General features: G+C 39.6%; 2 protein-coding genes across 4 annotated transcripts in view; both read left to right on the plus strand.

Moving 5' to 3' along the window:
* The window catches only part of myo5aa (myosin VAa), a 52,919-nt gene extending 42,134 nt beyond the window's left edge, over positions 1 to 10,785 (plus strand). For 2 of the 3 annotated variants that reach the window (XM_061039759.1, XM_061039750.1), the window contains 11 exons: positions 1,009 to 1,207; positions 2,312 to 2,377; positions 2,821 to 2,914; positions 3,014 to 3,163; positions 3,415 to 3,569; positions 3,922 to 4,011; positions 4,391 to 4,541; positions 4,618 to 4,900; positions 5,011 to 5,185; positions 5,278 to 5,358; positions 5,978 to 10,785. In XM_061039759.1, the coding sequence (XP_060895742.1) occupies positions 1,009 to 1,207; positions 2,312 to 2,377; positions 2,821 to 2,914; positions 3,014 to 3,163; positions 3,415 to 3,569; positions 3,922 to 4,011; positions 4,391 to 4,541; positions 4,618 to 4,900; positions 5,011 to 5,185; positions 5,278 to 5,358; positions 5,978 to 6,130 (1,597 nt within the window). In that variant the 3' untranslated portion in view covers positions 6,131 to 10,785. The remainder of the gene's footprint in view (positions 1 to 1,008; positions 1,208 to 2,311; positions 2,378 to 2,820; positions 2,915 to 3,013; positions 3,164 to 3,414; positions 3,570 to 3,921; positions 4,012 to 4,390; positions 4,542 to 4,617; positions 4,901 to 5,010; positions 5,186 to 5,277; positions 5,359 to 5,977) is intronic. The other variant, XM_061039767.1, reaches the window with a different exon arrangement.
* Positions 10,786 to 11,332: 547 nt separating this feature from the next.
* On the plus strand, positions 11,333 to 25,381 carry gnb5b (guanine nucleotide binding protein (G protein), beta 5b). The gene is made up of 13 exons (XM_061039779.1): positions 11,333 to 11,483; positions 12,465 to 12,611; positions 13,756 to 13,867; positions 14,906 to 15,042; positions 15,151 to 15,192; positions 17,412 to 17,488; positions 19,975 to 20,107; positions 22,502 to 22,645; positions 22,782 to 22,873; positions 23,558 to 23,606; positions 23,867 to 23,963; positions 24,166 to 24,332; positions 24,785 to 25,381. Exons 2-13 carry the CDS (start codon positions 12,486 to 12,488, stop codon positions 24,794 to 24,796), a joined length of 1,188 nt encoding a protein of 395 aa, XP_060895762.1. The 5' UTR covers positions 11,333 to 11,483; positions 12,465 to 12,485; the 3' UTR covers positions 24,797 to 25,381.
* Positions 25,382 to 26,334: the final 953 nt, after the last annotated feature.

The raw sequence follows: 26,334 nt of genomic DNA on the forward strand, positions 1-26,334 counted from the left end.
CAGATGTTGCATATTATAAAATGATTCATTGAATGATCTAATTTTATGTCTGAGATAGTGCATCCCATCCCCTAACTCACCTCGGTATAGTCATTTTTAATGTCCAACCTCTTCTTGTAACTCAGTTTTCACTGCAGAGCTTCTTTAAATGTTTACAGTGTGTTATACTTTCAATCCATGAAGAATTCCATTTTTAATGCTAAAGGGATTTGATTTGACAAGTGATTTGTTTGTTTCATTACTAACAGCTCACCTAATGATGTAGAAGTGATCCAAACATTAGGAGAAAAGTTGTCTGTAGAATGAACCTTATCAAACGTACACTTTGAATGCTCCATCATTTTATAATGTGTTAACGCTAAACCTTACTGATTTCTCTCATAACTCATGGAGACTTCTAAACTAAACTTCTCCAGAGTTTAGACAACTTTTACATGTTCTTACTGTTATGTTCATGTGAATTAATGGAAGTCTCACTCGATGTTTGTTGAGTATGTGCCACATGATTGTATTTAAACAACCTCCCCCCGAAACAATGAAATGAGCCTCAGTCAGCTTCACCTGCTCCATTAGTGAGCCTGACGTCGGACCTCAGCGTTGTCTTGGTTAGAGTTTATTTGACAGTAAAGCGTAATGACTTTAAGGAAAGTGTAGAGCGAGGCCGGCTCTGGGCTGCTGGTTATGTCTGCACGGCTGCTGTCCTGAATCACCACACTATGGTGAAAACCTCAACTGTCTTTCTCTGGCACACTGGTTTATGGTCTTTCCCTCACACTGTAATGCTGACTTTGTTTATTTTGCTTCTTTCTTTTCTGCTCTTTATTTTAAATATCCCAACCTCTTCCTACTCATCTACCTCCCTTCATCATCTTCCTGTCCTCCCTCATCCTCTTGCCCACTACATACTTACATACTTAATTTTCCCTTATGCCCCCTTTCTTTTGTTTTCATCTTTGCATGCTCCTCCTTGCCTTTCCCTTCCCCCCTGGTCTCATCTCTCACTCCCAGGTTACTGGAGCACCAACTGCAGACTCAGCGCAGAAGTTACGATAGCGAGGTGGAGACTCTGCGCGGGGAGCTGCAGAACGTCAAAGAGGAGAACAACCGTCAGCAGCAGCTCTTGGCCCAAAACCTTCAGCTGCCTCCAGAAGCTCGAATTGAAGCCAGTCTGCAACACGAGATCACACGTCTTACCAACGAGAACCTGGTACGTGACACTACACACTCAGACACACACAGGAAGAAGAAGGGAAGTGGTTTCCCTTTCAGTCTCAACACTCTCAAAACATTGAGAGCACATAGACAACATTGATAACATTACAACACTATGGAGGCTAAAGAAATGTAATATCACAACAGTTACAGTTAAAATGATTTTTTTCTGAAATGGAAATATTCAAACTTTTAATTTAATCTAACATCAACATTTTAAGTATCTCTTAAATTTTCCACATGGTTCGATCTATGTGATGCAGGTGGCCAAGATGAAGTTCAACAATGACACAGTCTTGTTCTTGCTCTCTAAACAGCATCACTCAAATGGAAAGAAGATTTTTGTTGTACCTTTATTCCTGAGATTATAATGTCTACATCTTACTGTCAAGTGATTAAACATCATGTGTCTTTTTTGTAGAGAATGGTACATATTGTTACACATAAATGAAGCTTCAGCAGAGCAGATGATTTGCTTAGTTCACAAAAAGACTGAAAGCAGAGGGAAACTGTTACAAAATCCATTGTCATCAGTTCTTAAGCAAGTTTGTGCATACAGCGTAGATGCAGAGAAAGAGTGTCATCACTCTTGGTTTCCTGTAAGTAGAGTAAAATAACATTCAACAACCAACAAACCAACTCTGATGGGAATTAACCAGTAACTCACCTACATTTCATTGTCAACCTCAACCAGTAACCTGAAAACTAGATCATCATTTTCCTAACAGCATGGAGGCCATAGGGCTCATTTCACTTTGCAGACCTGGCAGGAAACATGTTTTTCAGAGTCCTTTATAAAGGGCCAACATTGGAAATCATACATAATACATATTGTGGATTTAATTTTTAGGATAGGATAGATAGTGAAGTTTATTTCCAAGAATAAATCATTCAAAGCAGAGGGATTAATAAGTGATGGATTTACACATTGATGAAGTTTGTATTCTGTCACTGAAGCTGTTTGAGTTGTTGGTTTCATTGTCACTAAAGCCACACATTGCAGAGAGTAAAGCAGCCACTATAGTGCTGGCACACACACACACACACACACACACACATACATATACACAATGATGGTGTGGATGGTGTCACCTGACAGGAACTGCTGGCTGAAGACCCCACAGCATCCCGAGAGGCTCGAGTCATCATTTTACGACGGATGGTTGTATGTAGAGATGCAGTGTGTGTGTGTGTGTGTGTGTGTGTGTGTGTGTGTGTGTCAGCATGGGAATGAACTAACTGAGACTGTGTGTGTGGTGAATGAAATGGCGCTGAACAGCTGAATAGCTCTAACTCTCCACAGCAGTAACTCACCGCGGAGCAGCTTGGCACCTCTTTATTTCTGTAACAGCCAACCAGTCTTTGCTCTCTTCTACTTCTTCTTCCTCTGAAAAAATCAGGCAGAGCAGCTCTCATGTTGATTGAACCCCTCCTGTTGGCTTGTTGTTTCCAAGGCTTACATTTTCAAAGTGGACTTTTCAAATACTGTTTTCCACTGTCACTGACAGCTTGAAGCAGCCTGAGAAGTCAGAGGCTTACATTTGTCCTCACTATACTCCTTTTTTCACCTTTATATCCATCCCTCTCCATCACTTCCTCCCTTTTCAGGATCTGATGGAGCAGCTGGAGAAACAGGACCGAACCATTCGCAAGCTGAAGAAGCAGCTGAAGGTTTACTCCAAGAGGATTGGAGAGATGGGAGGTACGGGAGAAAGCAACATTCAGCAAAGGCTTGAGAATCTGTGCAAATATTGTAGGTAATTAAGTGCTGCAGTACATTCATGTCATGTCTGTCTCCCAGCTGGTCAGACCGAGGGCCAGACATCTCCGGGACAGATGGTGGATGAGCCGATCCATCCTGTCAACATCCCCCGCAGAGAGAAAGATTTCCAGGGGATGTTGGAGTACAAGAAGGAGGATGAGCTCAAACTGGTCAAGAACCTCATCCTTGGTAAGAACTTGATATAAAGACTAACTAGAAACACTCAAAATCAACTATCTATAACCTTAACAGAGAGGGATTGAAGCCCCTTTTTTTTAAATAATTTGCAGTTTGACAAATCACAAAGCTTGAAACCTTTCTAATTTCAAAGATATCCTTACAGGACCTCAATACCTGATGCCCATTTCTCAATTTAGAGTATAAACAGACATCTTCTCCTCGGTTCATTCCTGAACTCTTTCCTCTTCCTCCCCCAACAGAGTTAAAACCTCGTGGTGTAGCTGTGAATCTGATCCCAGGTCTGCCAGCCTACATCCTCTTCATGTGTCTGAGACATGCAGATTATGTCAACGACGACCAGAAGGTCCGCACTCTGCTCACATCAACCATCAACAGTATTAAGAAGATCCTAAAGGTTTGTATAATGTGTGTGTAATAATGACGATCACCCTAAACAGGCAGGATGTCTATAGCACATTGTTAATAAAAGTCAGTGTTATGCGCTTAAAGGGCTATTTCACTAAAGTAACAAAATAATCAGTTGTTAAATAAAACTATAACTTTCTGCAAAGGAAAATCAGCAGAGGATGTAAGGTTTTGTGTCTAAGTAATTACACTTTATATTCCCCTTGGGGAAGTTTGTCTTGGACTGTTACTACTGTTGGCTGCAAACATTCAGCTCAATTAGCAAGATGTTTGAATTTAAGAGGGTCGAATGTGACTTTGTGTATATGACTTCTTCATACTTTGTTTCTTCTTTCCGTCAGAAACGAGGAGATGACTTTGAGACGGTCTCCTTCTGGCTGGCAAACACCTGTCGCTTCTTACACTGTCTGAAACAATACAGCGGAGACGAGGTGAGCGTCAAACACTGACACACAAACATTGAAACTGTCTGAAATATGTGCACAAATATGGATCTTTTTTTTCTCTTTTTTTATTGCATGTGGTTACTACAAGTAAATCACTGATTTTGCACATTTAACTATTAAAAAGAGCTTCCTGTACATCATCTGACTTAACTGTGGAATAAAAAAGTGGGGTTTGTTAAATTAATACTCTATTGTTTTGATTGCTTTTTTTTTTTTTTTTAGAAATCAGCAAACAATGTTTCAAAATATCAGATTGAAATGAAATGATGACTGAATTACTTTTTTGGAAAGTAGGAAAGTCAAAATATTTCTAGCTTACATGCTCAAAATGTCAGATTTAAATATGTTTTTATTTGTGTCTCAGGCGTTCATGAAGCACAACACACAGCGGCAGAGTGAACACTGTCTGTCAAACTTCGACCTGGCAGAGTACAGACAGGTGATAAGTGACCTCGCCATCCAGATCTACCAGCAGCTGATCAAATGCATGGAGAACATCCTGCAGCCCATGATAGGTATGTGCTTGTACAAGGTATTTGCTTATCTGCTTGATATGAACGCTGATTTAATATGTGTGTGTGTTCCCTGCAGTCTCTGGCATGCTGGAACATGAGACCATCCAGGGCGTGTCAGGGGTGAAGCCCACAGGACTACGTAAGAGGACATCTAGCATCGCAGACGAGGGCACCTACACCCTGGACTCCATCCTGCGGCAGCTCAGCACCTTCCACTCCACCATGTGCCAGCATGGCACCGACCCTGAACTCATCAAGCAGGTGGTGAAGCAGCAGTTCTACATCATCGGAGCTGTCACCCTCAACAACCTGCTGCTGCGCAAGGACATGTGCTCCTGGAGCAAAGGCATGCAGATCAGGTAGGGGACGTTGCTGCTCAGGGAAGACCTACATAGTGTGCTGGATGTATTTTTCTCTCAGTCTTTTGTTTTGTTTTGCTATGACCATTGAACTTATCTGATGTGTGCAGGTACAATGTGAGCCAGCTGGAAGAGTGGCTCAGAGACAAAGGTCTGATGGTGTGTGGAGCTAAGGAGACCCTGGAGCCTCTGATTCAGGCTGCTCAGCTGCTGCAGGTGAAGAAAAAGACTGACGAGGACGCTGACGCAATCTGCTCCATGTGTCTGGCCCTCACCACCGCTCAGGTAAATGTCCAAGAAATTAGAAATGCTTTTATAATCATCTTTCTCCATGGTAGTTTCCGTGTATTAACCTCGCTGTGTTTCTTCTCTCTTAGATTGTGAAGGTCCTGAACCTTTACACTCCAGTCAACGAGTTTGAGGAGAGAGTGTCAGTTGCATTCATTCGAACCATACAGGTAATTCACTTCACAACGAATAATGAGCGCTGTTTTCTTCATCCTAATATGCTTAAATTCAAGAAAAACAACTCCAACAATTATAGCAATTAGTGAATGAAGTTATGCTAGTTTTAGTAGTGATTAACTTTTAACTCCCTTTAATTAATTAATTTGCATTTTATGGGCTTCTTCATTTTTTTATGAAATGTACTTTTCCAGCCAGCAGGTCTCTGGTTTCCGTTCCTTTAACATTTACTTTAGTTATAAATAAGTGCCCATTTCAGGTCAGTAAACTATTAGAATTGAAATAACTTTGAAAGCAGGTGCAGTATGATGCTCACTGTGGTGAAGTATCCAACTCAAACAAGTGTAGTTATCCTATCCTTAAGTTCCAGTGTGTTTGAGAGATAACATTTCTGGATGAAATGTAACATATATCCTGAATTGATTTTCTGATTTTCAAACAGTAGCTTATCCCTGCAGAGTGAGTCATAACAAATGTGTGTTCTAGTATCAATGCAAAGCAATCCCATGTGCAAGAAAACTGGAAGTATAATTGATTCAGGAATTTTTTTCTGACTGCATATTAACTCTGCCGACTCTTCTGCTCTCTCTCTCTCTTTCTTTTTCACCTCAGACTCGCTTGCGAGACCGTTGTGAGAGTCCCCAGTTGTTGATGGACACAAAGATGATTTATCCTGTCACTTTCCCGTTCAGCCCGTCCTCCCTCGCCCTGGAAACCATCCAGATCCCCGGCTCGCTAAACCTGGGGTTCCTCACCCGTGTGTGAAAAAAGGTCCCACAGGACGGCACAGTGTCCTGCAGTGATCTCGATGTTTTGGCTTCCGTTAGCTTTGAAAGTCAAATGACACTCCCACTGGCCAAAAATGACTTTTTTCCCCCGTACATCACAGCCCTCACAAAAGAAGTGAACAATTTTTAAAGCATCACAGATCAAACTAAAAATTAGAATTGGTACCAACACAGTGGCGCACATATGTCCAAAAAATAGCGTGCTCCTAATTCTTAACACTCTCTATCTTGTTCTCTTAAAATGTCCCTGGTCTGAACCTGGACTTTCACAAATACAACCTGCTTAATTAAACACACGTATCCCCAACACATGCTGAACTGTCAAGAAACATCTGTAAAATACTTCCATCCACTGAACATAGACATACACGCCTACACTCACCTTAACACACAGCAACACACACACACACACACCCACAGTCTCTGATGAGATCAAACCTGGCTGTAAAACACCACCGTCCATCCATCGCTTGTATAAACGCCTACTTGTTGTAGAAGCCACATGACCAGATCAAAGCCTCCATTACTCACACTGACACGGGGGGTCTTTCTCAGTGGTCTCCACCCCTGCTCCCTTCTCTTTGTTTCAACTAGTCGTTCAGGTAGTTCTTCTCATCATCGTCTTGTTCTCCAGTGAGAATGTACGCACACCACACAAATAGGAGGCCCGAGCGGAGGCGCTGAGATCTCATTAGGATATATAACTGAATCAGGAAGTGGTCTAGCTTGAGATGTTTGGGTCGCAGTGAGTCCCAGTACAAAACCAGCAGAGGGATACACGCTAAAGTTAGCTCTCTCCACCCCATTTTGATGTAACCTGGATCAGGCTTTGTTCTGTCTTTTTTATCATTTTACTCTCTGAACACAGTCAAGCCAAGACAGAACTCATCGTCTGTACTATATTATTTATACATATATAAATATATATATATATAAATCTTCATAATATATATCTTGTTTTTTATTTATTGCATCAACTTCCGTCCCCACCTTTTCCTTTTTAAGACTAGAAGATTCCTCTTTCAGAATGAAGGATGGGTCCATCATTTCCCGGGATGAGCAGCTGCATTAGAACCATTTTAGTTCAAATCCATTGTAGGCTTTTTATGTCAGTATCAGGTAAATATGATGTAGTTTATGTAGTTTATGGATTGCTGGCACAGATCATGATTTTTTGGTAGGTTTGACTTAGACATGCCGCTTTGTCATGTTTATCCTGCATGTCTGGCAAGTGAAGGTGAGATTTAGAAGATATGAGGTTCAAACTCTAGGAAGAGTTTAACCTGATTCACCCTGAACTGTTTACAGTTGTGAGCTGATCGTCACTGGAGACACTGGCACAAAGATATTTACTCACACGCACAACGTTACACTCTGCTTACTGCTGTAAAATCAGGGAGTGTTGCACTCCTAGCTCTGTTTCTCTACTCGTCTCCTCTGGTCACGGATCGAGTCAGAGCTTTGACATGTTTTGCTTTTATCGTTGTGGAATTATTTATTTCAGTATTGTCATTTTCTTGAGTATCAAAGTTTTGTATAACTTAAAAGCCATGTATGACAGAGTAGACAGGATTCTCTGAAGTTGGTTTTGGAGGGTTTGCTTCAACCCTGTCAAGCTTAACCACAATGTTTAAAGCTTTTGCTACACATAAACACTAACTGCAGCTTTGAGGACTGAATCCTTCGTCTCTTCTCGTCTCCTCTCCTGCATATCCACCCTATGCCTTTCTTTTTGTTTGCCAAGAATGCACAACATGGGCTCTTTTTTAACCACAACATCTGACTTTTGGCGCTTTCCTCATATCAATTGCTGCTGAAGTTACAGGTTATTGAAAAGGTAAGAAATGTCTGTCTTTTCTGTTTGGTTGTTTTGGTTCAGATAGCCAAACAAAATAGTGCCCTGCTTTTTAAAGCTGATGGTGATATTACATTACACCCAGCACTAAACCAAATCTAGCTTCAATTTGATACAAAAACTGAACAGCATGCTCTACTGCTGCTGCACTCATCTAACCTGCATGATCTTTGCTCAACCAGCAATATCAGTAACCAGAAATGAACCTGCATGATTTTAAACTTTTGGTTGTCGCTTTAAACAGAACAACCTCGATGTAGTTGGTGTTAGTTGGATCGAGTGTCAGGGAATCTGCCCATGTTGTAAAAAAAAAAGTCCTTTGTATTCAGTCTATCCTCGCTGCCTCCTGTTTAGCACTTTTGCTCGTTTACTTCCTGTTGTGCCATGAGTACTAACCCTCAACCACATTTGCCTCTCACCCACCTTATTTCGGTTTAATTACCTTATCCTCTCAAAGAAAATATTTCACGTTGCTGATACATGTGTGTTTTTGTTAAGGTGCTATCAATAAAGGAGATTATGACTGGTCCCAAGTAGAACTTTGTTAGTTCAGAAATGATTCAAAGAAACAGGAAGTGTAGATCAAAACGTGTCTGCTTAACCACACTTATAGGACATTAGGAAGACTACTCTCACTATGATAGGAGCAAGCCACAGAAGACAAACAAATAGTAGGTGGAGTAAAGATAAGTTAGTATGTGAAGGTGTTTTGTGTTGCACTTGTATTTGAAAAAGGATTTGATATCCATTGATCTCGTTGGGACCACGTGTTATCAGTCTGCCTTTTGTTATATCATTTCGATTATTAGGTATGTTAGAGTGCGCTTTGTGTAAAGAGAACATATCTGCAGGTTGTAGAAAGTAAGACAATGACTGAAGGAATAACTTAACCTATGAATGTTTAAAACTGTTAATGAAGTGTTTTTAGCTGCACATCGTGGACAAAGCCTTATCTGAATGATTTGCTATCTGAATGACAGAATCAACAGTGTGACATTGCTTTGGTCTGTCGGTGTAGTGTTTTGTTTTGTTTTCATTGTAAAATGAATATTAATGTCAAATGTGATCATTTTGATGAGGTGTGTTTTGTCCTACAGTTGGTGTCTCAGATGGGTGGCACTGTTTAGTTGTCAGTCAAACTGCACTTTCTAACGGGCACGTGCAGAGGGGGGGAGCTAAGGGGGCTTGAGCTTGTTCAGGCCTTTTTTTTTATTTATTATTACTTCTAATGAGGGCAGGTATGAAGTTTCATTGCCCCGATCAAGAAAAACAAAATAACAATGAGAGTAATTTGGCTATCTTATTTTATTTTGGCAAAAGCAAATTTCATATTCTGCTGGTAAGTCAGTGTTTCCTGCGGTGCTTTATAGTAAAGGCGACTGACTAACACGCACCCTCCGACTTCACTATCGTAGGGGAGCAGTGTGCAGTTTTTCCCACCTTAGGTGATCGAGCTCACCTAGATGTAGCAGGTCTGTATGCTCTGCAGGCGACCAGAGAGAGAAAGTGAGAGAGATGTCTCCTGTTGAGTCTTTTTGAATGCACTTGTCGCAGTGCAAGTTCAACGTCCGACAAACAAAACTTTAAATACCATTCTTTTTTTTTTTCGTTTTGTGCGGCTGCTTGCTGCTGATGTGATTCTGCTCTCGTTCTTGGTTTTTCTGCGTCTTGAGAACAATCCTGCTGACAGTGAAACTTTTTTAAACAGTAGTTTTGTCGTGTTGCATGGAGCCCGTGTGCACGGATTTGCAGTCTGTGGGCATGGTTTCATAAATTGTGCGTTTGGATTTGCACTGGAACTCCAATGAGGTCCGGACGTTGGCAATTAATGTGTGCAGCATAGCTCGCTCTCTCTATCTCTCTCTCTCTCGTTCAGTGAGTGCGTACAGGCAGGTGTGAGTGTGTGTCATTTAATGACTATAAGATCACGTCTTTACTGCATGACCATGTGTCACAGAAAGTAAACCCATTCTGGATTATGTTTAACTTGTATATTGTTTGCCACTCTTACAAGTACATAAACAAAATAATGTCATACAAAGTTCTATATCAGCTATATGTAGGCTTCTTAGATATTCTGCAGGGCGATAATAGGGCCTGCATGAAGACATCACTTATGAAGTCATATAGATGGATACGGACTGTAAAAGGAAATACTACACATTAAAGAGCCTTTGTTCCAATCACGTTTCTGATCAACTTTGGCCCGTTTAGCTTCCTCTAGCACATTCCCTGTCCTGTGAGAGCAGGACTGCAGGCCAGAGGTACACAGACACTCTAATGAAGGCAGCATCAGACTGAATCTTAGTGGGCTGATGTGAGGTCGTTCTAGTTTCAGAGGTCAAATAAACACAACATTCACTCATTGGTTTGTCTAATTGAGCAGCGCAGCATCTTCTCTTGTACTCAGGCAGGAGAAAACGTCATCCCCTCACGCTGCATTTTCACATTACGGAGAGAGTTGGTTGTGTGATACGACGTCGACATTATAAATTACCATCGTTCTTATCAGCACTAGCGTTGAATGTGCCATTTTAAAGAAGTGTGTTAACAAAAAACACTATATCATCACCACAGCTGTTACAGTGGTTTACTGGTGTGAACATGCTGAGGCCAGAACCAGATGTTTCCTCTCTGACCCATGTGTACATTTGACAAACTGGACTGTTTGTAGTTTCTGGTAGCTGTGCTTAGTGAATGTGTTCACCGTCAAGAAACTAAGAAACTTGGAATAAATTGTCAAATCTGTAAAAGTCAAATAAAAGAATTAAGCACTGTTGAGTTGTCTGTGGGAGATTTATTTCTGTTTTTTTATTATGTCATTCTTAAAGCCAGTCAAAAGATCCTCCAAAAAATTGTAATTTTTAAAATAAATTATTTATTAGTGGCGGAAAATGACACTATGACGAAGTCTTTGGCCATTTAACAAAGCAGAACTTAAGTATTGATCTGTTTCGGAGAGACTCTGTGTTTAGATTTATTCTTCCTGTAATGTGAGAGTTTAATTCCAGCTTTTACACTTACATCACAAGATCTTAAGACTGCAGGCAATTAGTAAACGTAAAATCACATTTGATGACAATAAGCATATCTATAATGTGCAACATTGTGCAAAAAGAAGACGATTTATTTACATTTATTTATTTTACAAGAACATAGGTGATGTACTGTACAGTATTATATTATATGTAATCCCAGCAGATTGTGGGTACATTAAACCTGTGTGTGTGTGTGTGTGTGGGAGGGGGGGGTTACCCTGTAAATGTACCTCACCAGGCCTTGCAGGTAATACTGCAGGGCCGTCTGAAGCGTGGAGGTAAAATGAGAGCAGAGTCGCAGCTTAAACACTCACCTAACAAGCTTACTGTTCCTTCTCTGTACCTCTCTCACAATCCTCTTCGGTGGAAAAACCCTTCTCAGGTCTCTACGGACAAATACCTGCTGGACGGAGGGCGTAAAAAAATTCTCTTGTGAGGTAAGATCTTATCATTGATGAGGCTGTTTCTTTTTGAATGGAATTCTTGAAGCTGATGTTTGTGTGTAAGGTGTTCACATATGGGTTCATTGTGTGGTTGTGAATGTTTTGAAAATGTCACTAGAGGGTGTAGAGTAGATAACTTGTGATTAAACAATCTGTAAAGCTGAAAGAGAAATCTTATTTAGACAACTTTGTAGCTTGACAATGTTTAAATCCTACCTTTCTGCACAGGTATGATCTCTGCAGTGAACTCAGCTGCATTTAAAGTTCACTCATAATGGGCTGAGCATTGGCATTCAGCAGTCATCAAAGATATAATTGTGTATGAACATCAGAAGTTATTCATAGTTTCTGTTCAAACAACCATAATATCACATTATTTTACTCAAAAATATATTCATACTGTTCAGTGTTTAGTATACATGATGGCTTAAGACATAACTATAATGAACTCTTCTCATAAACTGTAGCCTGTATGGCTACTTTTAACTTTTTAAACATTGTTTCACCTTTTTAGTACAAAAGAGGAACATTTCAAACGAAGAGAAAAAGATGAACTGCATAAAAGAAAATCCATATCAGTATCTAATGACATTAATGTCTTGACAAGTAGGCTATATTATGTTTATATTGGGGGGAATGTGAAATAGCTGCTATGGGTAAACATACAGTAAATGTTCAATAGTGATAATTTTACAATCGTGTAACATGTTCTTTTTTGGTTTATCATAGAATGTGTTGGTTCATTATATGTTTAGTTCCCAGAATAGCTGTGCTGCACTCTTCTTCTCTGGAGCTCAGAGAAGGATCAGGTCGGAGCAGATTACCAAAGACTTATCTCCGAGCACAAACACATGAACACACAAACAGACCAAGTGGTCACAACCAGAAACACTATTTGGAAAAGATTCAGTGAAACAGTCATTTGTCTTTCTTGTTAAATTCATTTGAACATTTATGGCTGTTATTTTTCCACAGGTGTGACATTGATCTGCAGATATGTGTGACCAGACGTTCGTGGCGGTCACCTTTGGCCCCTGTGAGAGCTGTGGGTTGGCCAGTCCTCTTATGAACATCTACGTTAAGACTGACCCCCTCAACTACTGCTCCTTCTGTGTGGAAATGGTACGTACATAGTAACATATTTACACATGAAGGTTCAATTCTTTTTGGATATATTTTTCTGCTTTTATGATTTCCACTTCATACAAAATCTAGAAATTTAAGTTGCATGACCTTGCTGAAATGAACAACAAAGTTACCATTATTTGAGGATGGTCATCACCCTTAACTGTTTTTCTGTATCAAAACAAGCGTATGCATTGCATCAGTACTTAAGTGTATTAACAGATGTTTTAACAATAAGCAAGCTCAAGTGATAGAACAAGTAGCAATTTGTATTTACTGTATAATATAGACAAATATTAAGTCTCTTGTAGGCAAGTGGAGTTTATTTTTATGGTACCATTCATAGGCTATAAAGTAATTCAAAGTGCCTTACAGGGGTACAAAATCAAAGAATTGATAACATTATGAGCATTAAAAGTCATGACATTGAGCAGAAATAAGTCATTATACAAAACATACTAATCTAAGATAAAATGTGTAAAGAACAGTTTATGTAAAAATAAATTAAGCATTAGACACAAAATATATTAAAATATCCTCAAATTGGGTAATTCATTACGATGATTAAACTGTAGGTTAAATGTGCTGTGCATGTGCCAGCGGTGGTGGAGGAGGAGAATGGGGAGGAGAATGAGGAGGATGAGGAGGGGGAGGAAGAGAATGAGGACGAGGAGGAGGAGGGGGAGGAGGGGGAGGAGAATGAGGAGGAGGAGGAGGGGGAGGAAGAGAATGAGGAGGAGAATGAGGATGAGGAGGATGAGGAGGGGGAGGAAGAGAATGAGGACGAGAACGAGGAGGGGGAGGAGGAGGAGGGGGAGGAGAATGAGGAGGAGGATGAGGATGAGGAGGAGGGGGAGGAAGAGAATGAGGAGGAGGAGGATGAGGAGGAGAATGAGAATGAGGAGGAGGAGGAGGAGAATGAGGAGGAGGAGGAGGAGGAGAATGAGGAGGAGGAGGAGGAGGAGGGGTCTCACAACACTCAGCGCACGAGCCTCTGATACGCGCGGCTGCATCATTGTCGCGCTCGAGGACCGTCCCGTTTCTCTCCTCGTGATTTTTGCCTCTCCTCTTCTCCTTCCTGTGTTATATTTATCTGAGAGTTTTGTTTGTGTTTTTTGGGGGGTGTTGTTTCCTTCCAAAGATGGCCTGTAAGGGGCTCCAGCGAGGGGAAACCCTGTCGTCGCTGAAGAATGAGAGCGAGTCTCTGAAGAAGAAGCTGGAGGAGGAGCGGGTCAAGCTCAACGACGTGGAGCGTAAGTGTCCCAAAATGAAATAACTAAGCTATCAAAACGGCATTACACCTATCTCTTAGCCGCATTTTCCCCTGAAACATGGCGAAAATAACTCGTAAAAAACGACTTAATGCTTAACCATGAAGAGGTGTGCTGTGTAGTTGTTTACTAATGATAACATTGCAACTACACTGTCTACCATACACTTATTACACCTGAACACAAAGTATGAGATAGGCGTCTTGCAGCCTTCTACAAGTATTTATTTACTATTTTAAACTTACACCTCACTATAGTGCACAGATGAATAATAGTTGTGGGGCAGGTAACGAGGCAGGATGTTAAAAGTCTAATCTTAACACGCTGCAGAAATAATCGTCCGAAAAATCTAATTTAGTGATAATCCACTAAATTTTGAAAGTAAATTACCTGCAAAATATTTTGTAAGTTAAGATATATTTTGATAGTAAGTAAAGAGCCTTTAGCTTTAGGTCTGTTGGTTGGACAAAATAAGCTTTACAAAGTTATCCCTTTAGAAAAGTCTTTTCAGCAATTAAACCATTTTTGTCATGTTCAAACGTTTAATTTAGACTTAACATCAAGCAGACTATATGTAGGCTTTCAAATGCATTATTACTTCTAGTAAATTGTAGCCTATGTTGTGTCATTTAATAAAGCAGGCTGTTATTGTGTGATTGGTTTTTAAAAAAATATTTTTAGTGATGATGATTTCCACCGATTTGGATTTTAAAAAGTCTGTCTGAAAAAGGACACGCTTTCACTTCTACCAAGAGCAAAAGCCCCATGGTACCATGATGGGAAGAAACATTAGCATAGGAATTATCTGACAATCAACCTATGATTTAATAATAAGTATTTCAGACGTAAAATATATTTTCTGTACTTTTCCTTATGAGACATTTAAATTTTTCCAATGATGTCAACCAGTAACAAAAACAGAACAACATGTATTCATTGTTTATGTAATAGTTCAAATATAAAAAAGATGATGATATATATTTAAGACAGAGGGGTTGTGTGTCTGTGTTCTCACCTCAGTGCACCAGGTGGCTGAGAAAATCGAGGTGCTGGGAGCTCTGTCCTTAAAGACCAGACGTGTGCTGAAGGGTCATAGCAACAAGGTGCTGTGTATGGACTGGTGTAAAGACAGACGCCGTATCGTTAGCTCTTCACAGGTAAACTACACCTGCTCTCATGCACACGCATCGAAATGAATATCACTTAATGACACAACAATCTTCATTTCATGTAACCCAATAGTAATGCCTGTTTGTCTCATCTAGGATGGAAAACTGATTGTCTGGGATGCTTTTACTCTAAATAAGGTAAGTACAGGTCTCTGTGATGATTCTGTGCACATATAAGAGAATGTGTGACCTAATTTGAGAAATAATTACCATAAATGAAGTGACTGATTATGAAACAGATTTAGATTAAAGTAGATTAGATTAAATGTTTATTTTTATTGAAATTTAGGACATACATTTAAATAATTCCCTTTATCAAAGTTACATTTATAGAGTTCTGAAACTTTAGTTGGGGGGAAATGTGACAAGTTTGTCTGAAAGTTTTAATTATTATCTAAATACCTAATTCAGTAACAGACAGACATAATTGATCTCTTATTAATACTATGACAATCATCTCTAAGGAAATCATTTCTCCACTACTTTGATGTTTAAAGGGAACTTAATAGTACGACATCCATCAGTTACCTGGGAAGTAGCGGTGCTGTTGCACCCATTAAAATCAGACAAAATCCAAACCATCTGCTTATCAAAACGTTGAGACGTCTGTTTACCCTGTTTATGTGTGATCCCTTTTTTTTCAGTTTACTATAATAGTAGGTAACTTGTTTATAATACACCCTGCAGACTCATACAACTCAAAGCAGGTCTGAGCTCTTCTATCGTTTTGCACACGTTGAGAGGTTTTGGAGAGGTTTTCAACATAACATTTGGGGCGGCAGTAGCTCAGTCTGTAGAGACTTGGGTTGGGAACCGGAGGGTAGCTGGTTCAAGTTCCGGTGTGGACCAAAATACGAAAGTTGTTCTAGTAGCTGGAGAGGTGCCCCGAGTTTTGCTGAGGTGCCCTTGAGCAACACCCAACTGCTCTGGTGTGATCCCTGCGTAGCAGCCCCACTCTGACTTCTCTCCACTAATGCATGTCCACAGATCTCGTTTGTGCATGTGTGTGATTCGGGCCTATGTGTGTGAGAAGTGTAAATCAGAATTTCCCTCAGTGATAAATAAAGTATTTAAAGAAAAAAAAAGAATCAATAATCAAAGTAATCAAAGACCTGCAATCATCCAGTCAGACAGATCAGCATATCTAGAGGTTTCTGTATATTTTGGAGTTTTTAGTTGATTATTCCTTTTTGGAAGAACTTCTGAGAGGGAGAAAGAGCTCATATGGATGAGCGAGAGTGAGGGACGAGCTATTGTGCACATAGGTAGTGGGACAAGAAACGAAAGCCTCAATTGGTCATCGGCTCTAATAATACTCCGTTTATGTGCTAAGTGTGTGAACAACACTGCAGACTGTTGTCTCTGTTAACAAAAAGCTCTAATGTGCGCTGAGAGCTCATGTATGTCTGCATGTGCTTCTTCTTGTCACACTCACTGCTTTGTTTATCATAAACTATAAACTGGTCATAGGACACGTGTGAACTTCCAGTGTGAAGTTTGTTCTAAAGAGTAAAATGTTCTAAAATCAGTATGAGCTGCTGTCCTAAACTTTCAAATTAATTCAGAAAATGTGAATTCGTGCAGCACATAGTATGATGTCATCATGAATAAAGTCTTCTCTCAGCATCTCCAACCAAAACTGAATTCCAGTGTCGCTGATACCCATGAGACTTAGCAAACATAGAAATAGTGTTTAAACTTCATCCACCAGATCCATTCTCCAATAACAAATGAATTTAGCAACATCTACAAATATCAGTTATAGGTATCGTATACAGTAGCTGAGTTTATTGTTCATCCCAAAAGATGAAATGCAGGTCATGCAAAATGAACTTCCAGGGGCTGGGTTGCCCAGTCTAACCTTACCCACTTCTCTGCTCTGTTATGTAAGGCGACATGTTGTGTTTTTCAAGCTCATGTTCTCCTCGCCATATGCATGGGTGTTGAGTGGGTTGGTGGGTCACCCTCTGCTGCCACACTCCTCTTAGAGAGAGGCCACAGGGAAATATGCGTTTAAAGATTATCTATCCATCAGTGCCCTCCATGTTTGTCTGAGTGCACTCAAATGGCAGCCAGGATCCAGCCTGGTTTGACCATCAGGTCTTCTGATGGAACAGACTTAACCACAGTGAACATAATCCCTTTAATGCTCACCATGTGCAAGTGTGCTACACATGTGTACATAGTGTGTGTAAGAGAAAAGTTAACTAATGCTTATTAAAAAGAATAATGTTTGTTTCCCCAATGAAAGAGTTCTCCCTTTCTAAAATGTGTGTGTGTGTGTGTGTGTGTGTGTGTGTGTGTGTGTGTGTGTGTGTGTGCGTGTGTGTGTGTGTGTGCGTGTGTGTGTGTTACAGGAACATGGGGTGAGCCTGCCGTGTACATGGGTTATGGCGTGTGCTTATGCTCCTTCAGGGTGTGCTGTGGCTTGTGGGTGAGTACTTCTCATTTTATCATCTGGAATTCATAACAATCTATTCTCTCCAAAATTAAAAAATCAACAATGTTTTTGTTAAGTACATTATAATACAAAATGTCCATTAGACTTCATACATATTCTAAACATATTGTGTTACACTAAAGTATACTACTCAAGTGATACTTGCATTACTATTGAGTGTTATTATTATCGAGTTTTTTCTAACAATAGCACTTTTATTTATTAAGATGAGTGAGTGGAGAGGGGTTGTAGGTGTGTTGCTCTAGGAGAGCGGATGGTTCAGTGAGGCGGAGGTGTCGCCAAACAGCAGCTTGTTTTGGTTTCTTGCTGGTGCTCAAGGGCAACATCTACTGGATCAAAAAGTCGCACATTCTTCCTTTGACGATTGTTTCCACAGTCATGAATACATCAATCAACATCACATAATGTAGCAATTAAACAACAAACCACATACAATAACCACACAGGTAGTTTGTTCCTGAGGGAAGGACCACAGTAACTAAAGGCCCCCTCTCCGGCCTTCTATCTAATTCTGGGGCCGGGTTGGGTTGTAGACCGTGAGCAGGTCAGAAATGTACTGAGTAGCTGAACCACTGAGAGCTTTATGGACTAGTAAAAGGACTTTGAAAGAGAGGATTCTGTATTGTATGGGGAGCCAAAAAAGTGTTTTGAGGACCAGAGTGATGTGTCCAAATTGTCTTGTAAGTGTCAGGACTCTGGCTGTCCTACAGATTGTTTTGATAATCTTGCATAGAGAGCATTACAGTTGTCTAATCTGGTTGACATGAAGGCATAGACTAATTTCTCTGCATCTGTTTGGGATATGAATGCTCTGAGTTTTGATGTATTCATTAAATGTTAAAAGGTTGTTCTGGTAATGTTGGTGATGTGATTTTCAAAGCTTATGTCAGAATCCAGTTATATCAAGAATTCTGGCCTGCTCATTTATTTCATTGCTCGCCATCCAGGAGTAAATCTATTTTATGCAGTATGCTAGTTTTTTTTAATAGGACTAAGATTATGAAAAAGCAATGTACAACTGTGTGTCACCAGCATAATGGTAAGATTGTTATGTTTCTTTATGATTGTACTGAGCGACAGCATGTATAAATTAAAGAGCCATGGCCCAAGGACTGATGCTTGTGGGTTATTGTTTATTATTTGTTGAGGAAGTTACTAAGACTTGACTTCACACAATAAGACTCAGTGGACTCAGATGGCTTACGTTGATGAAAGTTTATACAAGAATACTCCGGAGCAGAGATGGAGTAGCAAGAACACGTCTGATGCTGTGTCCCTGCTATACCAATTCTCCCAAACTCTTTGACAGGCTTTGAATATATAGAAAATACATTTCACTGACGTCAGAGTCACATTGACCTAAACTAATCTGTGTAGTACAATTTGGAACAGACACTAAGTCTACCAAACATGCAGATATATGCCCGGTTTCTAGTCACAGCTGAACTCTATCAGGTCTGACTGACATCAGAGAACAGTGAATAAACATAATGATGTTTGTACACTTAAATCTTAATAAATAGGTACAGAAATTCCACCACAGTTATTATCACTAATGTCTAGACCTTTAGAAAAGACATGGTCAAGTGTGTGTCCTTTAATATTGGCGGACTAAGTGACATGTTGTTTAAAACTAAATTATTCAACAACTCAGAAAGTATTTGTTATCTGAAATGTTGCTGTTGTCAACATGAATCTTGAAATCCCCAGAAATGATAAAGCGGTTGAAATCAGTTATAAATATAGATATTCATCAAACTCTTCTAGGAAACCCTGTGTGATTTAAGGAGGATAACAAACAGTAAGTCACAGTGGAAAACAGAATTAAGAAGAAGTTCAATGTTCAAACCTCAGGTGATTTCCAAGAGGCACAGATTTACAGTTAAATACATCTGTAAGGGCTGCAACCACCAACCCCTCCTGTTAGTTTGAGGGAAATGCACAAGTTTGTCATTATCAGGCAATGTCTCAATGAGGTCCTTATTCCCTGATTGATCAAGCCAGGTTGCAGAATATAATCAAGTTTATGAGGAGGAATTGGTTCATTTAGAATGAAAGAACAGAAAAAGCAAATGTTCCTGGTTGCTCTTCTTTTTTTTTTTTTTTTTTTAACCCTGTGCTTCAAACTTCTGTGGTGATATCTTTAAAAAGAATGATACTGTATTGTAGAAACTGATTGCTAAATGTCTATAAATGTGTATGAATGTGCATGAGCAGATTTGATGTTCCTAGGAATAACTTTTAACAAATGTATTCTGATTGTGGTGCATAATTGTACTCACTCAACTGAATCATAATGATCGTATTCTCATTCATTGAGTCTGTCATCTTAAATCATTTAAGACATATCAACACCCTACACTCAGCATATTGACTGTATACAGCTGAATATGAAATAGTGAGTAGTAGAGGTCAGAACAGACCAACTGACCTCTGATATTTTTTATTTCCATTAAAAGCGGACTGGATAACAAGTGCTCCGTGATTCCGCTGTCAATGGACAGCAACGAGAACTTGGCTGCAAAGAAGAAGTCTGTCGCCATGCACACCAACTATTTATCAGGATGCACCTTCACCAACTCTGACATGCAGGTGAGTACTGCTCAATGTGGCAAGCTCAGATGAAGTTATAACTACCGAGTCCCAGCCTGTGAAATAATATTTATAACTCCAGTGCTTACCGAATGAATGAACTTTATCAATACTCATCTCCAAGCTATAATACATTTTGATAGTGTTACATAACACAATAGTAAAGACATACATTTCTAGCTTGCATTGTCATTATCTACTGCAGGGTGAACATTTTAGCCTACACACTAGTTAGGCTTTGCTGATCATTTAGCGAGCCAAGAAGCTCAGTAACAGGAAAGTCCACATTTCCCTGTCAAGAATTTGGTGAGATAGGGGTTAAGGCCTCTACTTTTGATCACATGAAGCCATCAAACCGTAGTTTTAGCTAGGAATTGGTTTAATTTTACAGTACCCACTTTGCAAACCTTGAACACAGTGGTATACAACTAGAACAGGGAATGAGCATGATGTCAAATGCAAATAGCCACTGTGTGAAATGTGGTCAAAAGCTTGTCTATCAAGCCACGTTCCTGTGAGTGTGTGGTCCTGGTGTGTTCTCTTTGCAGGTCATATTCTGTACAGTTAACACACTAAAGATATAAATCACCACCAAATCACAAAAACTAGGAAAGTCAACAGCAGAGCTCCTCCAGGACTTATTTATTTATTTATTTATCATTATTATGGGACCACATTTGTGACTCCCCAACAGTAGGAGAAGGGTAAGATACTGACTGAAAAATGACAGCATGAAGCCTCAGATATTTGCCTTCACTTATTTGCTTCTCTCTGGCCCTCAGCGAGGTAGAGGAGCAGAATGTTCAGGGAGAACAGGGAGGAAGAGGTGAGGGGAGATGGATGGCAGGGCTGAGGAGGGGGCAGAGAAGAGACAGGGAGGCGGTGGGGGGTGACAGTCCTGTGTGCAGGGTGTATTAATGGACACTGAGTGGCTTTTATCTGAGAAAGAGAGGAACACAGTGACCTGAGGGCAGAACATTTAACACATAGTAGACACACACACGCATGTGTCCTTCTGGTCTCTTTCACTACCACACACACAAACAACACTGTCACACATCTTTTCTCTTCTTCTCCGTCTCACACACAAAGACACACACACGCACATGAGCAGCTCACAGCTTTTATGGTATTAAAATAGACCTGAGAGCACAAAGCTGTGGACTACATTGAGGGCTCAGAAGTGTTTACTTTTTGTTTTTTGAAAGGCTTGTTTCCTTTTTAGGCAGCGCGTGTGTGTGTGTGTGTGTGTGTGTCAAACGTTTGTGATTACAGTAATGCACATGCTTAAATGTCTGTCAGCTAAACATTGGTGACTTGTAAGACATTTTTTTTAAATGTAAGATTCATATGGGACCAGTGGGTAACCTAATTAACCACCTGAATGTATTCAATATATGGTGATAGACTCTGTTGGATCACCAAGGTCCTGTGTGTGTGTGTGTGTGTGTGTGTGTGTGTGTGTGTGTGTGTGTGTGTGTGTGTGTGTGTGTGTGTGTGTGCGTGTGCGTGTGCGTGTGCGTGTGTGTGTGTGTATTGTTGAAACTGGAGCTACCTCTGTGTGCAGGCAGGATGTGGTGTGTTTTGTGCCTGAGGTCATGCAGCAGGAGCTCTCTAATCCAGCAGCCAGCAGAGATCTCTGATGCCTGCATGTGTCCCTAAGTGCCCATAATCCGTTTTCATCAGAGGAATCACTGCTGACATTTTGGCATTATGTGTGCTTGTTTGTATGTGGATGCATGATGCATGATGCGCAGAGCGTTTTCAGTGGTCGAGGGAGGTGCTGACCTTTGGCTTGTATAGTATGATGTATGTGTGTGTATTTGAGTGTGTGTTAGTGTACCATGTGTCAGCCCCGTGCATTTAGATTAAGTCATGTCGGTCATCTAAAGCCGCTAGTTACTTCTAAATAATCATATTATTAAAACTAATATTTAGCTTGAATAACCTTTACTTTAAATTTAATCAAGTAAAATCAAATCAATTGTGGAGGTTTTTTACAACAAAAAAAGCCTTTCGTGTCTTCTAAATCAGTCACATTTTAAAATAGAATAATGATTTATAGCATGAATAAAATGTCTATTTTGTCATCTTTTTTTATAATTTTTCATTTTTTAGAACACCTGCAGTGATAAAGTGATCTTAATTCTTACTCATTTCACCAATATAGATAATTTAATCCACAAATAATTCAACAAAGTTTCTAAACTGAGAACTCTTCATCTTCAAATCAATACATACATTTTCGTACTACTTTAATCAAATGTGGTTTTTTTTGTGCTGCTGATTGTTTTGTGTTTCTTGTATTTATGTTGGACATATGTTATGTGTATTTCTCTTGTGTGCTTTTTATGTGGGTGTACTCCTACATGTGTACATGTGTTTTTCTGTTAGCTCCTGACCTCCAGTGGTGACGGTACATGTGCGTTGTGGGATGTAGAGAGCGGGCAGCTGCTGCAGAGTTTCCATGGACACACAGCTGATGTCTTGTCCCTGGACCTCGCCCCATCGGAGACTGGAAACACTTTTGTCTCTGGGGTAAGAGACAGAGATCAAAAGTGTTCTCAATCATTTAGTCATGGCAAAACTCTGTGACTCTTTAATTTAGTTGAGCACTGAAACTGATATTGACTTGGCGTTGATGTTAAACAATGAGTGTTTTTTTTTCGTTCAGGGGAGTGATAAGAAGTCCAACGTGTGGGACATGCGCTCTGGACAGAACGTTCAGTCTTTTGAGAGCCACGAGTCTGACGTCAACTGTGTGAAGTGAGTCCAACTCTTCAAACATGTCTCACAGTGTCTATCAGATTTTATTTCTAATAGAGATGATGATTGAACCTGTCACAAACAGAAAGAGAAAGATGTGTCCACTTCTGCTTCTTCTACTACTATTATGAACAGAAACAATGATTATAAATGATTATACTCCATCTTAGTTCCTGAAATTACACAATGAACAAATGTGTTTTACACATGTCTGTGACTCTGCTCAACATCATAGAGACCATCTGAGGCACTTTCCTACTCTTTAATTTCCCTCTCTTTAATAAATGACTGACGGGCCCTTACTGTAGACCAGTGGAATTAAGTCTAGCTTGTCCAGTTGTCTGGATTTTTTTGGGAAAAAAAAAATATTTTAATTGCAGTTGGACCAACTAAAGAGTTACCTTAGCCAATCTCTAGACACATAGCTGTGCTATATTTCATCATGACCTTCTGACATGGGTTGCATGTTCAAATTTGAGTTTTTGTGGATGAAAGTATAAAATATTTGAGGAGGCTGAAAGGCTGACTTGTACTAAATGGACATTATAATCAATACCCCGGTGTTTACAGCTTGTACAGAAAAACCTTCAGCCCTGTGAGGCAGTTCAAGCAGCAGGATTTCTCACTTATTTTAAATTATTTAGTTTATTAAAAAGCTTATATTATGCAACATGTGTTTTTTAGGTACTACCCCAGTGGAGATGCATTTGCTTCTGCTTCTGATGATTCCACAGTGAGTCTTGTTTTATATCACCTGCTTATCATTGTGTTGCCATTTGATGTCGTTAAAACTCCATACAGCCACATCATTGAGAGTTTCTAAACATGTCCTTATGCCATTTCTTTGGTGCAGTCGTATATACTGACAATCTGTAAGCCTGTTTCTATGATACACCTACTGTAGACATTTGTCAGGCTAATGTTTCTACAGTTGATTAATCATTGTGAGTCCTGTGTGTGACTGTGTTCTGTGTGTTTGTTGGTTCTCCTCAGTGCCGTTTCTATGACCTGCGAGCTGACCGTGAGGTAGCCGTCTACCAGAAGGACAGCATCATATTCGGTGCCTCCACTGTGGACTTCTCTCTAAGCGGTGATTATTCCGTTAAGCTCTTTGAAATGAATAAACATATCAAATTTGTTTGGCACTTCTAAAGCGCTAACCTTTTCTTTTTTTAAGAGAATATATTTTCTGCTTGTTCAATGCAAACTTATCTTTTGTCTTTCTCTACTTCCTGCTCTATTTTCCCCCCTTCCTCTTTGACATACTTTCATGTCCGTTCCCACACTCGCAGGTCGTCTGCTCTTCACTGGTTATAACGACTACACCATCAACGTGTGGGATGTTCTAAAGGGAACTCGTGTCTCATGCCTCTTTGGCCACGAGAATCGCATCAGCAGAGTCAGAATATCGCCTGATGGCACGGCGCTCTGCTCTGCCTCCTGGGACAACACCTTACGGGTGAGCCGGAGTTTCCCTGCTGTGTTTTTTGTTTCTTATTTGTTTTTACTAAACCATCTGGGGTCACAATCAATTCACATATAATACAGTAGACATAACATTCAAAAGACACTTTCACTTTCAGCATCATAACCGATGGGCTAAATACACAAATTCAAAGTCTTACAGGTTTTTAATTATGAACGTGTTTAGCTTTGTTCTTATCTTGTGACTGACCTCTTAACATATTGTACATAATGCAAGATAATAACATGACAACCTTTTTTCTATAAGCAGGGTTACATTTGTATTGTTAAAAGCAAAAGTTAAGAATGCAGAAGGCCTGTATTCTAACGTTTGCTTTGTTAAGTCAAAATATGTGTTTTCATCTTGAGGTTGTAACTTTTTATTTATTTAAAGGTTCATATATTTTTTCAACTTACGGCTTTTCCCTTCACAATTCTCTTGTGCAGATTTGGGCGTAGAGTTTGTGTCACAGTCCTGATCCATAAAAAGACAGCACCAGCATCATGTGAATGACTTGACAGCAAGTCCCTCCCTGCCAATAATCAACACTACTGCAGAAAGAAACCACCTCAAATATCTCCTCTGAATGAGGATATATCAGTTCATAGTCAGACTTTCTTGATAAGTTATTTATTTCATTAGACATTTGATCATGTTCTGAGTCCTAATCGTTGTTGTTATCATTAGCTTGATGACAGACTGTATAATTATTTAATGATTGTCACTAATATAGGAGGAATAATTGTCAGTGTAAAGAGCCAAAATGACCTGTAGTTACCAGCAGCTTGTTGCTTAAACCTACAGACATCAATAATCATCTTGTAAATTATGTGTATCAGTTCACATTCATCTGTCCTGAGACACACACCTGTCTGCAACACCACACTGTAGGTGTACACACTATTGTTGTTGTTTATGTGTCACTTTGAAAAATATGTTGTCATGCCACTAATTTAAATGAAGCCACAGATTGTTCTCATTTAATATACATACCAAGCAATTTAGGAGATATCTTGTGAGAAAAATAAAGAAGACTTTAAGTATTTTTTGGTTTTGTACCTTTTGTGTTGTCTCACTCATTTCTTACAGCCTCAGGGGAGTGCTCATGTAGAGGTGAAGCTGCAGTGAATACAGATGAAGAGATGGGACATGTCTGAACAGCCTGTGTGACACAGAAGTAGACCTAGATTAAATCCAAACAACTGAAATATGCATTTCTCTTTTAGTGTGGAGGGGGGGAATGTGAATGTCCCAAACCTAATGATTCTGTTATGAAGGTGTAGGATTTTTTTCATTATCGTCTTGTGATCAGTGCCAGCAGACTCTGACATCCGCTCTTTTTCACACATCATTCTGTGTGAGTGTGTTTCACAGATGATATTCATAGCCACATTTAACAATAAAAGTTCTTGCTGCCTACTCAACTTTTTCAAAACTTTGAATAACTAACTAAATAGGTTTGTATAAATGTTTTACTGAATAACATTTCTTTGGTTGGACTTTTTTTTCCCACCAGGAGGCATTGCAGTGCACTACAATTGTAGCAGCAATGGCTGCTTTCTCATCCTTTGAAATAGCCGGTCACTGTGTGATGATAACTCAATGACAAGAAGCAGTTTAGAGTTGATTTCACTGAGAAATTTTAAAACCTCAAATTACGTTCATGCCCAAATAGAGGCTAATGACTTCAATATCTCTCTGACATGGCAATAAAATTATGATTTGAAATGTTAGTACTTTGATTAATGTGATGTTATTGAATTTTATCAGTGATCAATAAAATCAATTGAAAATATTAGATGTGTCACTTATTTGGATATGTCAAAGAGCAGAAGAATGAAAAACATTAATTTTATCTCTGGATTTTATCTTCAGTGACAAAGTCCCTTTTCTTTACCAAATGCAACCCTACCAACCGAATAGACCACTGCTTCTAAATGTATTTAACATAGATTCAAAAAACACCAGTGTAATCATGAGGGAGGATTAAGAACCT

This window comes from Labrus mixtus, chromosome 1 (assembly GCF_963584025.1).
Source record: "Labrus mixtus chromosome 1, fLabMix1.1, whole genome shotgun sequence".
Lineage (NCBI taxonomy): Eukaryota > Metazoa > Chordata > Actinopteri > Labriformes > Labridae > Labrus > Labrus mixtus.